At 40.7% G+C, this 18,229-nt stretch overlaps 1 protein-coding gene across 1 annotated transcript in view; it reads left to right on the forward strand.

Annotated features, from left to right (window-relative positions):
* LOC138005021 (corticotropin-releasing factor receptor 1-like) overlaps positions 1–10,140 on the forward strand; it is a 49,763-nt gene extending 39,623 nt beyond the window's left edge. The window contains exons 9-14 of the mRNA XM_068851312.1: positions 5,236–5,293; positions 5,844–5,932; positions 6,558–6,678; positions 7,862–7,903; positions 9,433–9,574; positions 10,067–10,140. Of these exons, the coding sequence (XP_068707413.1) occupies positions 5,236–5,293; positions 5,844–5,932; positions 6,558–6,678; positions 7,862–7,903; positions 9,433–9,574; positions 10,067–10,140 (526 nt within the window). The remainder of the gene's footprint in view (positions 1–5,235; positions 5,294–5,843; positions 5,933–6,557; positions 6,679–7,861; positions 7,904–9,432; positions 9,575–10,066) is intronic.
* The last annotated feature ends 8,089 nt before the right edge of the window (positions 10,141–18,229 follow it).

Here is an 18,229-nt window from a genome sequence, read left to right on the forward strand (position 1 = left end):
GACGTTATTCAGAAATTCGAGATGAAATAAAGTTTTATGCATGCATGTATGTTACCTTCGGCAGGGCGCATGCATGCACTTTGTAATCTGCGACTCCAGTGCTTACCATATGACAGATAAAATGACTTTTCTCTTGAATATATAAACCATCGAAATCTACGTTAAATTGTAATGACAAGGGAGGTTTGGAGCTGGGAGTAGGCGTGGGATTTGTCTCATATGGTTTAGGGGCCGACATATCCCTCCCTCAATGCCGTACCGGGAGGCGAGGTCGGTAGCAGAAAGCAGCGAAGGGCCAACTGCGTCCAAAAGCGATCGCACGGGCCGAAATACCGGGATGACTCGTTTGGTACGACGCTCCAGCGCCACGTCTGGAGGTACTGCATATTTTTCTCGTCTCGTCTTCAAACATTCCGTCAGCGCTTGCGTGCGTAAATGTTCAGCCTCTCCGATACTTACAATACTAGACATATTTAGTTGGAACACTTAGCGAATGGTCAGAATCATCGTGTTACAAGATCGTAGCTTATACCACATCCCCCTTCCCCCAATTCAATGTTGTGTGAGAATTTTTCGGGCGACTACTAGTAGTTGTGGAAATCAACATTGGAGGAAGGGGGAAACGGGGATGGGTGTTCCAACAAATGTAACGAGTATTGTAGGTGCTTCCTAGTAATAATAATAATAATAATAATAATAACCTTTATTTACCCACAGCAGTATTATAGCTTAAGTGCTAGTGGGGCCGAGCAAACAACTGAAACAAATATTTCAAATTGAACACAACATTGTTAAGAATCCCCACTGGCCGTAGGCAAACCAGTTGGCTATTTACAAGCGTGGCCGAGGATTTGAATTCGGGGCTACCGAGAAACAAATCCAGATGGTGGTCAGATGCTCAATGGGCAGAGTATCCGACCGGTGTTACGGAGGTCCTTTCGCCCGTTGCCAAGCAACGAGGCTTCCGTACTCAGTTATTTGTTGTATTCATCGTCACATCCATCACATGTCAAGAACGCCATCCCTTATTCTCAATTTCTTAGACTTCGACGTCTATGTAGTGTTGACTCCGATTTTTCCAGCAAATCAGAGGAGATGTGCCAGTTCTTCGAAAAACGTGGCTATCCTGTCTCTGTGGTCAAAGCGGGCCATCATCGCGCCCAACAATTTGATCGACAGTCATCACTACAAACGTCACAAAAAGATAAGAATGACAGAATTCCATTCACCCTCACTTTCCATCCTCATAATCACGCAGTCAAAAGCATCATTCTTAGTAATTTTAAATTACTCCAAAATGATCCCGAGACTGGTAGAATCTTTTCGCAACCTCCACTTATTTCATTCAAACGCGACAAAAACGTAGGCAACTTTTTAGTTAGAAGCGCGCTCAAAACTAACGAGCAACCCGGCACTTTCAAATGCGCGCGCTCACGATGCAAAACTTGTCTTTTCATTGTTAACACTGGCAAGATATCGGGACCTAAGCGATCTGTTAAGATTACCGATCGTTTCACATGTACCTCCGCAAATGTCATTTATTGCATAACCTGCACGTTATGCAATAAATTATACATTGGTGAGACAGGTAGACGACTAGGTGACCGATTCCGCGAACACCTTCGCGATGTTGAGAAGAATGACAAGGATGCATCCAAGCCAGTCGCTCGCCATTTTAATCTGCCTAACCACTCCAAAAAACACATGGCTATCTGCGGCCTTTCCCTACATCTAGGTACGACGGAAAGCCGCAAGAATCTGGAACAAAAATTCATCTTTCATATCGGCACCCTTAATCCTCATGGTATTAACGAACGCTTTTCATTTAACTAATATATTCCTATTTTTCACGTTGCCATGTTACCACCAATAGCGTAGCTCCTACTCTACTATAAAAACTACACGTAACCCATAATCCCTCGATTCGCTCTGACGAAGGGCTAACGCTCGAAACGTCAGCTTTTAGAATCTCTGTACGGTGGCCAATTTACATTATCAACTCCGTTGATAAAACCAAATTTCCGTACTCATTGACTTGTTTTGTTCAGATTAGTTCTGTCCTTTCATTTTGAGGGTTCAAATATTGGCAAAGTGTACATTGCGAATTTCTCAATACAGAAGACAACCCTAACATATCACAATTATTCAAGATGGCGACACCCGGGAAATTTGAAAGTAAAAATAATTGATTCTAAAAATTTGATTGTAAACATTATTTTGTTCTGTTTAGAATTAGTCAGACTGGAGGTTCCCTTTAACAGTTTGAAGTTAGCACAGCTTTTTCGTGCTCATCAGCAAAGCTCACCAAGACTGCGTTACGACACAGCGCAAAAAAGCAGATTTGTTTCGCCGACGAAACCCTTCAAAATCATCGTTTCTCAGTTGCATGCAACCCGCTACAGCAAAGGACCTAACTATACCACTAAGCTAAGACACTTCATTGAAGAATAACAATTTTGGTTCTCAAAGATCTCTAACAAGTATTCCTTTAGCGCACGCTGGACATGACGTGATAAAATGCCAAAGAGGCACGTGGCGTCGAGTTGGTTCGATCTAATCTCATATTCAACAAGCACGAGTGCAGTTATTGTTGTCATTATAACAGCTCATCAATTTCCGAACGTTGGGATACTCGGAAAAGTCGCTTCCCGCCAGAAGTTTTTGAACAGAGTCAGTCTCGTTTCCAGAGCTGCGATCCTCTTGGCCAGCGCCGCGGATCGAGAACTCTGGCTGGTTCCAATGAATGAGTTGCCAGTAATCGGATCCCTGTTTATATGCAAAGGGTTCTGGGATCGCCAGGGGGCAAACATTGCAAGTTGTTGTGAGAAAATGTATGGCAGAAACTTATTCGACGTCCAAAAAAACGATTTTGGAGAGAGATCAACCCTTTTTTCGACACAGTTTTATCAGAAATCGATTTGGACGATGTTGATACTCTTCAGCTGACTAAACATAACACTGTATGCAATCAATGTAACATGGAGAAAATTTAGCATATGACAGAGTTCTTCATGCATGAGCCCAAGTATTGAGGCCTGTCAAAGAATGGGTTATTGGCTAAGCTCTTCTGACCCTATGATTTACCACTTTAATAAATTATATACTAGCCTAAAACAGTGATGTGAAAGTTAACTAATAGGCAACCCAATTTACTGTGGCCATAATAATCCTTTAAAAACTGAGAACCCAAAAGTTGTTTTTCAGTAGCTGTGTACCAGCAGGAGAATCCTTCAAGCTTTCCTCTGGATCAGTCACTATCCAAAAAAAGCAGGTTATCAAAATCACTTAAGATTTAAACTTGACAGGAATCCATTTTTTGGATAGCCCCCCGCCCCTCCCACTTTTCATCAGGGGCTGTACGTAGTCCCTTTTTCATCAGGAGTTGCTGTCAAGCCTTTTGTATCAAGCTTTATTAGTATATACTCACTCAGTGATCTTGGTGTTTCAAGCAATCTGATTGGTTCGCTATCTCGGGTAATTAACAATTATTCGCCGAAAGCGAAGTGATCATCGGTGAATAATTGTTTTAGTATAAATACACAGGTGATTATTTCAAAAAAGAGAAAAAACAAAACATTTTCAACGCGAAATCATCTTCACTTACAGTGGCAAACGACTACTGACAGCCATTTTGTCCGCCGAGGTGATTATCGGCTGATAATCCGAGATAGCGAGCCAATGAGAGCGCGCGATTTTGTATAATCTCCTGTGTATTTACACTAATTGATCATTATTCACTCCCTCGGAGTGAATAATGCTTGATCCAAACAAAACAAAATGGCCGGCGTAAACTCGCCAGCATTTATGAATCGGAAATATTGAGAAGACAAGATGATGCTGTGCTACAGAAGACAAAGAAGGCCACAAAATTTGGCCTGAAAGTTTTCAAAGGTAAGAGAAGAGTTCATTCTTTTGCCAACCAGTGTTTGACTTCGTTTTTCCAGATAAGTATTATTGAAAATTAAACAATCTTCACGCCAACAATTTGTTTCACTCGGAGTAATTCTCTCTTGTGGGGCTGGTCGCTCACCAAAATGAATTTCTTGGTGAAATCGAGGAATTAAGAAAATGTTTAAGAACGTTCCACATGGTTGCAAGAAAACAAGACGCGCGGGTCAATTTACAACAAACTAACGCTCACCTCGATGTGAGCCACCATTTCATGTGGATCCTTTACCAACTGCACTTTCAATTTCCATTTCAAATGAAGCTCAAAAACGTTTGTTTTAACAAGCAGACTTTCGATTTAGATTGCTGATTATGACCATTTTACTGTTTGTAACGAGGATTTTAACGAAGGTTATTTAGATTTGCCATGTTTGAAGCTTCTGTAAACACTTTCGTGAATGCTTTGTGCCGCTTGCACGTTTTTCACGCATGAATTGCGATGGCAATTAAATCGACTTTGGATGGTTTTTTCTGCAATTGTTGTTGAGATCACTTCGTGAGTATATACTAAAACAATTATTCTCTTCAATCTCGGTGAAAAGTGGCAGAATATTTACCTCGCCGCTTTGCGGCTCGGTAAATATTCTACCACTATTCACCTCGATTTCAAAGAATAATTATTAAATAGTTGTATGATTTTGTAAGATATATGATATATAACCGGCCGTTGGCAAAAGAAGGATCGGACCGGACCGGATCGGATCGGATTGACAAAACTCGGACCGGATCAATTACACCAGACAACGTGCTCAAATTCTGTGCCTTTCTTTCTTGTGTAGTCGTCTCCTCATTTATTGAGACTCGAAATGTTTTTTTTCCAAAGGTGATTACAGATTCCGAAGCGGAATTATGAAAGATACGATGTGACGAATTGACGTCAATAAGTGAATTGACTGCGTACACAACGGTCTTCTTTTTCAAACATAAAAACTGACGACAATGATTTACTTTACCTCAGTCCCTTCTCATTGCACAATAGCCTGGTGACTGGACGATTTCCTGCACTTGATATTAAATGCAATCGCTCTAAACGGTGACAAAGGCTTTTCCTTACCATAAAGTATACCAATTGGAATAGTTATCCCATTCGCGCTTATTGGATATCAGACTGGTTATAGCCACCTCGGCGCTATGCCCCTCGTTGGTTATTTACCACCATCTCATATCCAACGCACACTCATGGAATAATTGTTAAATAATTCAATTTTAATGAACCATTCAGAACGCTATAAGCGCAATATCTGAGGTTGACAATGCAATAATTGCATATAAATATTTTTTCATTAGATGCTGGATGAACGGAAGCCTTTGGATTTACAAGGGACCCGTATTGGCCATTCTCCTGGTATAAAAGCTAACTGGAGTAATAATATACCTGAAAAAATGACTCACTCCTGATCGTCTAAAAAGGAGTAAAGTTCTCGTGCAACAGGGTTCTAAATTTGTAACACGAGTGCAAATTACAAATACACATTTTTAAGTGTACAGTTAAAAGACGTTTGAACGATACTGTTGTAAAAGTTTGAATTTGACTAACGTAATCTGTTTCGACCCATCAGTTGAATGAACTTCATAGAAAATTAAAGCGTTCACTGTCAAAATTTCCCTTGTTTTGATTTTGTCTTCCTCTTTTCCATGTATGTTATTTATAAGTAATCACACGATTTCTCGTGTAATTTGGTACAAAGAAGCAGCTGTAAATTTTTCAGGTCACAAACTGATCTCGCCCAACAGGCTGTATCAATAATTCGTTCGTTTGAGAAATTTACTCGTGCTTATTTCTACCAAAGTGCCTTCAAAAAAGTGTGATTGCTTATACTGATAGCATTTTGAAGATCATCTTTCTCTCTTTTATGGAGTACGGCATTTGAATCATTTGTTTGCTTGTTCTTCAGGTCAATTTTGTGTTGTTTGCGATTCTTCTTCGTGTAATCTTTGGGAAAATATCTACCAAATATGGCAACAATCGAGTGATCATCGCAAAGTAAGAATGTGTATTAACTAAAAGGAGGTCGTAACTGAACCAAATGATGTTTAATGTTGTTTGAATTGTCAGTAATTATTTCATGAGTTCTTGTGTAAGACAAGGGTTGAAAGACAACAGGGATGGCGCAGTGCTGAGAGCTTTCGCCTCCCACCATGCAATGTGACCCATGTGGGTTGCGTTTGTTGGTCTTCTACTCTGCTCTGGGTACCTCGGTTTTGCCTTCTCCTCAAAAACCATCCTACGATTTGATATGAGTTGATTTGATTTCATTTCTGTACAGCGTCCCCAATTAGTATCAGCCAACTAGTGGACTAAAGCAAATCCTGCATTTTAATTCGCTACGCTACTAGAGGTCTATTAGTAATAGTCCTCGAGTGGTGAAAGGCGTGACGATTTCTTTCGTTTTATTCCCAAATAAATATTTCTTCAATTTGCATTTGCTAACTTTATTATTGCCTTTTCTGTCGGACAATTAGACCCTTTGCCCTCAAGGGCCACGGGTCAATAGCCCATTGGGCTACGGGTCTAATTGTTAATTAGAGCCTCAGCACTAAGTACGGTAACTATTATATATAGAGCAAACTTCTAATAAACATCGATGACTGGTTTTCTGTTTTTACAGGAAAGGTCTTAGGAGCATTATTGCTCTCCTGCCTTTGCTTGGTGTCACTTCCTTATTGGGTTTTTTGATCAAGTTCCACTATGCACTGACCTACGTGTACATTTTGCTGAACTCTACACAGGTAAAACTGAATAGTATTAAAGGTAACTTACCCGGAAATTGAGTAAGTGCGGGGTATTAAAACCTCAACACTGACGTTATATCCGTGGGGAGACCCATTTGAACTTTACATGGGGGTTTGTCGCTGGGTCTCTGGGACCCTTAACCATGGCCAGTACTTGACCACACTCAGCTTTATTTTTAAAACCCTGTAAGAAACTGAAAATAACGTCGTTTATTCCACAATTATTTTGTAAAAAAACCCCACTGTACTACTCACCTTGCTAAAGTTAAATTCCATTTGCCGGGAAACTTTTCCCAGATGAATGAAGGGGTAGTTTCTAAAGAAACTGTGGTGCTGCGTCGGTGGGGAAGTAGTGTACAAAAATTTGGTTTTATCAACGGAGTTGATAATGTAAATTGGCCACCGTACAGAGATTCTAAAAGCTGACGTTTCGAGCGTCAGCCCTTCGTCAGAGCGAATCGAGGGATTATGGGTTACGTGTAGTTTTTATAGTAGAGTAGGAGCTGCGCTATTGGTGGTAACATGGCAACGTGAAAAATAGGAATATATTAGTTAAATGAAAAGCGTTCGTTAATACCGTGAGCATTAAGGGTGCCGATTTGAAAGGCACCCTTAATCCTCACGGTATTAACGAACGCTTTTCATTTAACTAATATATTCCTATTTTTCACGTTGCCATGTTACCACCAATAGCGTAGCTCCTACTCTACTATAAAAACTACACGGAACCCATAATCCCTCTATTCGCTCTGATGAAGGGCTAACGCTCGAAACGTCAGCTTTTAGAATCTCTGTCCGGTGGCCAATTTACATTATCAACTCCGTTGATAAAACCAAATTTTTCCCAGATGCATTTCTTGCACTTTGACCGCCAAGGGCTGGTACCTGGCGATCTTATCCTATTCCTTCGTGACAACATTCCGATCATCAGGAACAGCAGCGTTACTCATGACCCACTTGGGCTCTCTCTTGAGACTGAGGATGATAGCTGGCCTGTTGTTATGACGGTGTTGTCCCAAGTCAACGTATTATCAATTTATCATCATATTGTGTTTTTTTTTGTATATTTTTGCAAGAGCTTCAGTCGATTTCAGAACCCATTTGACGGTGAGTGAAAATCAGTCTGCGCCGCCAGGCAACACAAAACCAGACTGACCACCTTCTCTCTTTGTCACTGCAGGGTGTTGTATTTTTCATTTTCCATTGCGTTCTTGATGACCAGGTAAGCAACAAACATGAGACACGAATGCAATCAACGAAATGACGATTTCGGTTGATATTTCCCCATTATTCCATGAGCGCGCTTTGAATATGAGATGGTTGAGACTCTAGAATCTAATATAACTCTGCACTATCAAAAGTCTTTCGCGAATATTCCACCTTGTTCACGTCGTATAATGTGGGCGAAGTATCCTAAAAATAATTTGGTAAAAGCGGATTCGGAGTAAAAATAGAGAATAAGTTCACATTTGTATGTATGGTAACGTAAAAACCTAGCGTACGGCTCAAATATGTGCTAAAACACGTGCCGCACGTGCAGCACCATTATTTTTGCTGCTTTAACCAATGACATTATTGTTTCGTAGCGTTGTCGTTGCCGTAGCCGTTGTCTCCTTATAGGGAGTTTTAGCAAAGACGACGGCTACAGCAACGAAAACGTGAGCCCAAAATATAACTAAGCGCTATCTCAAGTATTTCGCGATTAATCCGTCTTGTTCACATTGTACAATACAGGCGAACTATCCTGTAAATGGATGGGTACGAACGGTTTTAAAGTCAAAACTGAAAATGACTTTTTCATTGTTATATGCTCACATTATCGTCAAAAGCTAAAATTTGGTGATTTCACGTTGTTGTTTTGTGGAGTATGGCAAAGAAATGCACGGAAATTCGTGTTGCACGTGCAGCACAAGCATTTTTCCTTTTTCAACCAATAATATTCTTGCTTTGTGGCATTGCCGTAGCCGTACCCGTCGTCTTTGCTAAAACTCCCTATTGACACAGGCAGCATGCGCACTAACTTGTTTTTAAAGGAGGGTCTTTCCTTCTAACAACAGGTACAAATGATCAAACACCACTGAGTTTGCGTATGTTCCTTGTGCTTGCGTCGCTACTGAAACCACGCCTAAAACTCCCTACCCGGTAAACAGCCAACGATGCGCGTCGCACCGAGTTGGTTATAACGACAATCTCATATCCAACAAAAGTGATTGCAATAATTGTTTTGTTAATAAAATATACATTGATTTAACTCTGAAGTGTTACAATGTTACAAAACGACCGGCTAAATCAGTTTCCTTATAAGGTCATTCGGTACATGTGCTGGTAGCCGTGATTGAATAAGTAAGCCAAAACGCCAGGAACGCAATATCAAAGATTTCAAATTTAACAGTACCGAAGCCTTAAACGAATCAGGAGACGTATTTGCATACCTCGCTACTGCTAAATTCGGCTCAGTTTAGTTTTTTTGTTTTGTTTTTGGTGGGGTTTACCGCGAAGGCGATAAACGACGTACTTAACGGACGTCGTCAGGTATTTCCGGTATACCTTCTGCACTTTGAGGAAAGAGAGGTTTTTACTCACCAAACTCTACATTCACATTGCTTTTTGTCAAAAAAAATAAAAAAACCTTTCAAACGCCAGCATACAACGGATGGCTGTGTCGTAAACGGCTTTTCAAACCCGAAACGTTTTCGAGACTTTTCGAGAAATACATGTCATATTGGTCTAAAAGTGAGACTTTGATTTTAGGTTCAAGATGCTTTACGGAAGTTAAGGGCAAAAGCGGGAAATAAAGACGATGTGAAACAGATGTGTGAAACGCCAGCATCAAACCCTAACAACACTCCAGACTTGGAGAGAAACTCTCGGATAGGTGTGCTGCAGCACTCCGGTAAGAAAGTTGTCAGCACTTTCGGCCAATACAATTTTCTCATCCGACTCAGAGGATTATCTTTCGATGCATCATTTCTCACCCTTCTTTTTCGAAGCAAGCATCACGTTTGTAATGGCTTTTAAATGAACTTTTGTCAGTGAAGCACAACGAAATGGCGGCTATCTTGTTGGGACCACCTTGCAACTTCGTTGTAAGAGTTCAACGAAAGCGAAATGCAATGTGGTAAAAACCATCATGTTTTCAAAGTCTTTCCGTATAATATCGAAGGAGATTCCGTTTTTCCCATAACTTCACTGTCTATACGAAGCTTCAGCGCGAAAAGTGATCCCAACAACATGGCGCCACGGTTTTGGTAGCGTGAAAACAATTGGTTGCTCGATGCAGTCCGCTTCTTAGATCAGTGCATGGTTCTGTTTCCAACCATTGTTCTTAATATATAATGGAAAACCTTATTGTCCAGTTCATCTCTCTTAATCTTTTTTTCTGTAGATGAAAATGTGACGAACGATGGGATGACAAAAAGTAAAACAGAAGAAAGCCAGCTAAATGAAACGTCCATATGATAGATTTATTGTGTCGAGCGTTTAAATGACGTCATGTTGGCTTTGTGGTTGTCGCCGCATGAATAACGAGCGATCACGATGGTAACCCGAACGAGTCCTCCGGGAAGTGTTTGCCATTCACAAACTATTCCGCTTGTTTCGGGAAAAAGACATCTGCCGATCACGTGAATAAACGGTCAATACATCGAATCGCGTTTTACACATCCGAGTGCTAGAGACATATCGTATATTACATATAAAACGCATAACAATGGCAATACATTGCCTATGTTAGAAAATAACGAATTGACTCCGTTCTTTTTATAGCGCGTAGATCGTAGTTATTAGCGCAATTGCAAATTTCCCAGAACTTTCCACAAAATAAAATGAAAAGCTGCTCGACGGTTAGGAGTAAGGAAATGGAATCCTCTAATGCCGTCCCCACTTCTTTAATAGGGAGCTTACGAAACGAGGACGGCGACGGCAACGAGGACTTCTTTTAAAATACGAGTTCGCGTTATTCATATCACTACGAAACTATTTCATGTCGTTTCGCGTTAAAAATGTGTAGTAACTGTCGAGACATTAAACTGGTATGAGTGAGTTGGAAGCGTGGAGAGAGAACTGAAAATTCATCGTCATGTGCTAACGTCCTCCACAGAACCCTGAATTTGGTCGTTTCACGTCGTCATTTAGGAGATGACGGCAAAGAAAGGTACCAAAATGTAAAACGCACGTGCAGAGCCATTGTTTTTGCTCACTAAACCTATTGTTTTGTAGCGTCGTCGTTTCGTAAGCTCCCTAATTTTTCGGCGTCGAGAGGCATTGGGTGGGGCTGTCCGCTTTTCCACTTATGGCGAAAAAAAGCTGTAAAAACTGTGGTTTTTATTCTAGTAGAGTAACCTAGGGAGGCGCGGTGGCCTCACGGTTAGAGTGCTCCGGGTTCGGGTCCTGGCCGGGGACATTATGTTGTGTTCTTGGGAAAGACACTTTACTCTCACGGTGCCTCTCTCCATCCAGGTGTATAAATGGGTACCGGCGAAATGCTGGGGGTAACCCTGCGATGGACTAGCATCCCATCCACGGGGAGTACAAATACTCCTGGTCGCTTCATCCTACGGAAAGCGGAGATAAGCGCCGGCCTGCAGATGGCTCATAAGCAGAAACTTTTAAAGTAACGTTGTTTTTTTTTTGGTTGGCAAATTTTTTCTAATATTATTGTAAAATGTGTTGTGTTGCATAGTAATGCAATGTCATTAGACAAATTAAAAATTCTCCCCAAAATGACAGACGACTGTCCGGATGAAATGTTGCCAACAAGTTTCAAAATTTTCGCCTGACGGTAGTTTACGTTTCGAGGTTGTAGTGAACAATCGGGTCACTGAAACACGTTTCCCAAATATAGGATTTTCAAACAGGAAAGAATAGTCCCGGAAAAACAAGACACTCAAAGTGGTTAGCACACACTTCAACTATAGAGAAAATAGTTCGCTGAGACGTTAACGTGGAAGCTAACTTTGCGCTTTCAACATTTCTGGAAGCAAGATTTCATCCCCTAAAATTTTCGGTTCTAAAACCGAACAAATCAAGTGTCTGTAGCTGATAAGACTGACAGTCTTGTCCATTGCAAGTAGCCAGCGTAGCAAGCGTTTCAGTGGGGCAAAGCAGACGAATATTGAGAAGCGGGCTTTTTCGATGTTTTGACCGAGAACAAAATGGTGCTCGGTCAAAAGTTCCCTTCGGTGAAACCCAACGGAAACGCTTGTTACGCAGGCAAACTGCAAGAAACTTCGAATCCTCTCGATCTCTGAAACTTCAGTGAAATTGAGTTTGCTCGTTAGGTGCCCCTTTTTTCAGGTGATTTGTGGTATTTGCGTTATTCAGTATAAACGTTTTCGTTTTCGAATGACAGTGCAAATAAAGATTTCGAGGAGATAGGATTCAGTTTAAGTGTCATTGTCTGAGAAAACCGGAGAGAGGCCACGGATCGAGGTCAACCGATTTCCTTAATCTTTCGGTAGTTTTCAACCTTCATTCAGACAGGATGAATGGCAATATTCGTATGGGGAAGATATCTTTTTACAAGCATTCCTTTTGTTATTCAAATGTGCCAACGACAGGAACAAAAGATCCTTTGTTTCGACAGCCAATGAGGCTTTGGTTGGCACATTAATGACAATAGGTGACGTCAACGATAACTTCCCTGTAGTCCATCAGCTTTTGGTTTCTGAGATCAGACCAAAAGAAAAAAAGAAAAAAAGAAACTTAGCTGTCGAAGATCAGAAATTCTTGTAATTGAGACACTCAACATCGGCAACACGTAGAAAATTTTCTCGCATTGCAAATAGTACCAACATCAGGATTTTGTTATTTGAGTAGATTTTCTATCATTCTGGGCCGCCAGGGACTATAATTTGCACAAATTTTCGCCTAGGTCCCAAGTCAATCAACGCCTTAACTTGAAGGAGGAGATTAACTTGAAGATCTCTAGCTGTTACGCTACATTAGCTTTACTTAGAAAATTAAAGCACTTAACTCCCTTCCATGTCCGAAAGCAACTGGCAGAATGCCTGATCTTATTTAAAATTGACTACAATGATATTGTTAGTCATCCAATCCCGCAATATCTATTAAAGCGATTACAAAGTGTTTAGCTAGCCGTTGCAGGTTTCGTTCTTGGGCGCTATGTGCATATGCCGGATTTAATCAAACTAAGATGGATGCCAATAAAGGAACGCAGAGAGAATCGCTTACCTAATACTGTTTTTAAAGCTCTGCATTATATTGACTTGCCGTCCTATCTGAAGACTCCGGAACACCCTGGAACATCCCGGAACACTGGAACAACGGAACACCCTGAAAGTAACCCAAACCCCTAACGCTAGCTAGGCCTTAATTTGTTGTTTAGGCCTAGGGTTAGCCAGATTGTGGGTTTTGGGTTACTTCCAGGGTGTTCCTGGTTTTAATACATGCCGTCCTTTCTTAAGTTAGCCATTCACAATCCTACAAGGACACTGAGGTCTTCGAGAGAAACGACGTTAAAAGTACCCCTTGAGTCGGGTACTTTCCAGGACGGTGCCCCCAATTCATATGATCCTGGTTCTTCTGGACCTGTCTGCTGCGTTTGATACTGTAAACCACACCTTTTTGCTGGCGAGACTTGAAAATCGTTTTGGTATTAAAGGCACTGTTTTGAATTGGTTCATTCATACCTCCGTGAACGCACTCACTTTGTTGACATTGATCAATTTTAGTCCTCTGTGCGCGACCTGTTAGTTGGTGTTCCCTCAAGGTTCTGTACTCGGACCTGTACTCTATCTGTTGTACCCATCCCCAATCTCGGATATCATCAAGAAATACGATCTTAATTACCACCTCTATGCTAATGACACCCAGCTGTACTTGACAATGTCTTTTGATACCAGTGACGTGGACTTGGTTATCGAGCGTATAGTTGCCTGCATGACTGAGATTTGCCGCTGGATGCAAGATAATGACTTGAAATTAAATCAGGATAAGACCGATGTATCCTTAATTCATTCTAAATTCCGAAAAGGAGTCTCGCTTGATCACATTATTCTTGGAAATGAAAATATTTCCATTGCTGAGTCAGTTACCAACTTTGGTATTATATTTGACAACAACATGACTTTTGATGATCAAATTAAACATATCTGCTAAACCTCGTTCTTTCACCTAAGAAATCTGTTCAGGATACGTCGTTATCTGACTAGTGACTGTGCCTCAAAGGTTACACATGCTTTTATTACTTCGCGTATTGACTATTGTAATCATCTGTACTATGGCTTACCTAAGTATCAACTTAATAAAATACAGAGAATACAGAATACAGCTGCTCGATTTGTCACTTGCAAGGGCAAATTTGGTGCAGCTTCATTGGTTACCTATATCTCATCGTACTGCGTTCAAGCTTCTGTTGATGGTGTGCAAGTCTGTCAATGGTCTCTGTCCATCATATGTTTCTGATCTACGCAAGATCAAGTCATCATTAAGATCTTTATGTTCTAGCTCTATGGACAATCTTGTGCAACCTGTGTCAAAGACAGACCTATAAGGACAGATCGTTTTCTGTGTGCGCACCGAAGTTGTGGAACAGTCGTCCCTTTTCAATTCGTAAATCTAGCCCCGTACCTATTTTTAAAAAGAACATTAAGACTTTTCTATTTTCAAAATTTGTAAATAGTAATTCTCTTCTGTTTAATTGAATTTTATGCCCATTAGGTTATTTCGTTATTTTATAGTATTAAAAAGCGCCACGAGAAGTTTTTGATGTGCGCGCTATTCTTGGGTTTCACTCACGTGATTAACAGCCATGTTTTTCAAAGAAAACAAAAGAAGACGTTAGCATAATAATAGCTTTCGATTCCCGGAGGATTGGATCGGGACACCAACATGGCCGCCATTTCATTGTTTGGGGACACCAACATGGCGGCCATGACGTCATGTGAAATACAAGAATATAAATAATTTATTATTATTATTATTATTACTACTCTCTGCTGCAAGGAACTCCGTAGTTTTTAGTGATTTTAAAACTCAAGTGAGGAATTCGAAGTATCTGATAAAAAGGACAAATGCACGTTTGATTTCTTGATTTTTATATATTCTTTATTATTTACCTTTGTTGTAGTGTAACATTATACATTATCAATATTACTATAGTGGTCCTTTTTTTATTCTTTTAGTAATGTTTAAAAAACGAGCAGCAGTGTTTTATCGGCTACACCTCGTGTTTTTAGACCCCGATAAAACACGTGCTGCGAGTTTTTTGAACGGCTAAAAAAACATTCCACGAAGAGCGTGTCCCTCTGGACTCAAAACAATGGTTCAAATTGTGAGAGGTGAATATTAGCCTACAAGAAAAACAAGCCATGTCTTAATAGTATTCTTTATATAAAGAATACTAACGAGGAATGTTTTATCAGGATATAAACTGCTCATACACGTGACGTTTTATCGATGTTTTCATAGGCTGTTGGGATCATGAATTATTAATGAGTTTTTTTAAAGTATTGTTGTAAATTTTACAGATGAAGCGCCACCTTTCTGTAGATACACTATAATAAAGCCATTATTATTATTATGGAAGACTTTATTGTGCAGAAAACTGTCTTTCATGAGTATAACTACTAGCCAGGTGGCCTAGGCAATTATACTGTTTACAATGTATGTACAAAGAAATAATCACTTTCTCTAGAACTCTTGAACTGTTCATTTAGATATAAACGAAGCTAACAAGCGGCTGTCTTCATGACATGAATCTTTTCACGATTTCACAATTTTGACAAATTATCCAATTCTGTGACTTTTCTATGGTTTTGCTTACAACCTTGGTGACGTTGACGTGATGGGTCTTCTGGCTCGTAAGCAGAGAGACTGTACGTTTTCGCGCCAAGGATGGCATAGTTTCTTGATCACTTTTCACTAGTGAAAAACGCTGTTCATCCAATCAGACGCGGCGAACGATAATTTTTCACCAGTGAAATTTTATCGTTCACGTCAATCGCAGGCAGACGATGAAATTAACCAATCATAGGTCAAAGTGAATACTTGCATTCGGCGGGAAGCGAGGAAAAACGCGTTTAAACAAACCACAATCAGTCTCTCGCTTGTTCTTACCTCCCATAAGTGGCAACGTGTAACTTTGCAAAACCAAAGACATCGCCAAATTTAGCTGCTTTAAATGTTTCCAATTGTTCTGTTGTTGTTTCTCAGACTACTGTCCCTATGTTATGTCGCATGGATTTTTGTGGAACAGGACACAATTAAGTAAACAAGTTTTGAAACACTGCTCATTGGTTGACCCCACTTGGACAGGTAACACCTTTTACATGCATCGTCATTGATTAATGCCATTAGAAAATTTCAGAAACGACGAAAGGCTGCGGCAACGGCAACGCCAAAAAGAAGTAATATTATTGGTTAAACGAGGAAAAATGATCGTGCAGCAGTGCCATTTTTCTTTGGTATTCTTCAAGTCAAATTGATCAATTTCAACGTTTTGACGACAACGTGGGCATACAAAAGTGATTCTTTCGTACTCGCTCTTTACTTCAAATGCGTCCGGACCGATCCAGTAATAGAATAATTCGCCCATATACAATCCAGTATAAACAAGATGGCGTAATAAGCGTAGGCGTCATCGTTTCTTAAAATCGCTATTAGCATCTACATACTTTGCGTGAAATTTTTCACCTAAAGATCTTATTCAAATAGATAAAAAGCAAACTTGGTGGGTTTTTTTTGTTTCTGAATTAAACACAAGCTTAAGATAACTACAGCGGAATGGAAGAGAGTATGATCTGTTCCAGAGATCAACATGACTCGGCAAAAAGTTACGCATTGTTTCAATTACATCGTATTAAGCCCCTGATTGAAAAAGAAAGTACGAAGCCGCGAAAAGAGATATCAAGAATGATTGAGCATGCAGTGAGGCATGAGTGGGGCAGTGATTGCGATGACTGAGGCAACTGTGAGGGGAATAGGAAGAGGGGAAGATCGAAAACAACATGAAGGAGGACAGTGGAGAAGGAGAGAGAGAATTTTGGATAGGGTTCTTGGAATGAGGTGCGGGTTGCAGCTGCCGACATCCAGGGAGAGGTGGAGGAGCCGGAATTGTGGATGACCTATGTGGCACTATGAGCGCGGAGGCTTGGTGACGTTGAAAGTGGAGGTGAAGCCCCCTTACCAGAAAGATCGCCTATGTTAACCCGCTAAACCCTGATATAATTTCTATGTATATGTTTGGCACGTATAAGGAGAACTCGGTTGGACTTTATAATATGTTAAGGGTATTTTGGGGCACCGATTGGGGACGGTTCAGCATATATCAAATCATGTAGGTTGATTTTTTGGGCGAGGGGAAAACCGGGGTAGCCTCTTGGAGTAGAGTAGAGAACCAATAAAATCTCAACCCATATGTGAGGCCAAGTCTGGGAATCGAAACCGGGCCACATTGGTGGGAGGCGAATACTCTCACCACTGTACCATAAATCATCTCATGTTCATTTTCTCCTTCCTTTTTATTAGGAACATTTGGTAGTAACTTCACCGAAAACATTGTCAGAACAATATGGATGAACAAGACTACTTGCTTGCACCTGCGAAAACAAATCCCTACTGGAATATTTTAAAAACAAGGTGGGTTTACCAGGGGGTTTTCTACAAACAAACAGTCAGTTTGCAGTCAGGCCGTCTTGCCCTATTATTCTGCTGTTTTCGAACGGTGTCTTACTACTCAATCATCGTACAGAGTTTATGACCTTCACTGAGTACAGTTATTACTAAGGTAAAGGTAAATTCTGCTACGAGCCTAGAAGGCCCATCAGGCCGGCGCTTATCTCCGGTTACTGTAGCATGAAGCGACTAGGAGTATTTCGACTCCCCCCTGGATGGGATGCTAGTCCATCGCAGGGTTACCTCCAACATTAAATTCGCCGGTACCCATTTATACACCTGGGTGGAGAGAGGCACCGTGAGAGTAAAGTTATTACTAAGCTTTCTATTTATTACCCTTATCCGAGGGAACCGGAAGCTCCAGCCAAAATCTAGTGGAACTTCAGTTTTACTAAAGCCGTTCTTGCACGTTGAAACGTTTAGCTGAAACTTATGTGCAACGGCGCTGCAAAACAAGTTTCAGGTCAAAACTTGTTCGCGAACGTTGAAACTAGTCTCGAAATGTTCTTACCAGATTACCGTAAAACATGTTGACACCAGTTTCATGGCATTGGCCGGTTTCTGATTGGCTTCCACAGCGTAGGGTAACAAAACCGAGAGAGACCAGTTTGACGAAGTGGTGTTACACGGTGAAACTTCTGTTTTTATCACCGCTGCGATCTTTGCGACCGTTGCAGAAGTAGAAAGCGGTTCTACTTTTCGTGAAACTTGTCTCGCAACCAAAGATCAAAAAAGTTTCACGAAACCGACCGTGTTACACGGTGCAACGCCTCCTGAAACTTCTTTCGCAGCGCCGTTGCACACAAGCTTTAGCTAAAAGTTTCAACGTGTAACATCGGCTTGTTCACGAGATACCATATGTGACAAACCACTAATCATTTATATAACATAAATATAGGCGTCGTTCCCACCA

The sequence above is a fragment of the Montipora foliosa genome, chromosome 6, assembly GCF_036669935.1.
Source record: "Montipora foliosa isolate CH-2021 chromosome 6, ASM3666993v2, whole genome shotgun sequence".
Taxonomy (NCBI): Eukaryota; Metazoa; Cnidaria; class Anthozoa; order Scleractinia; family Acroporidae; genus Montipora; species Montipora foliosa.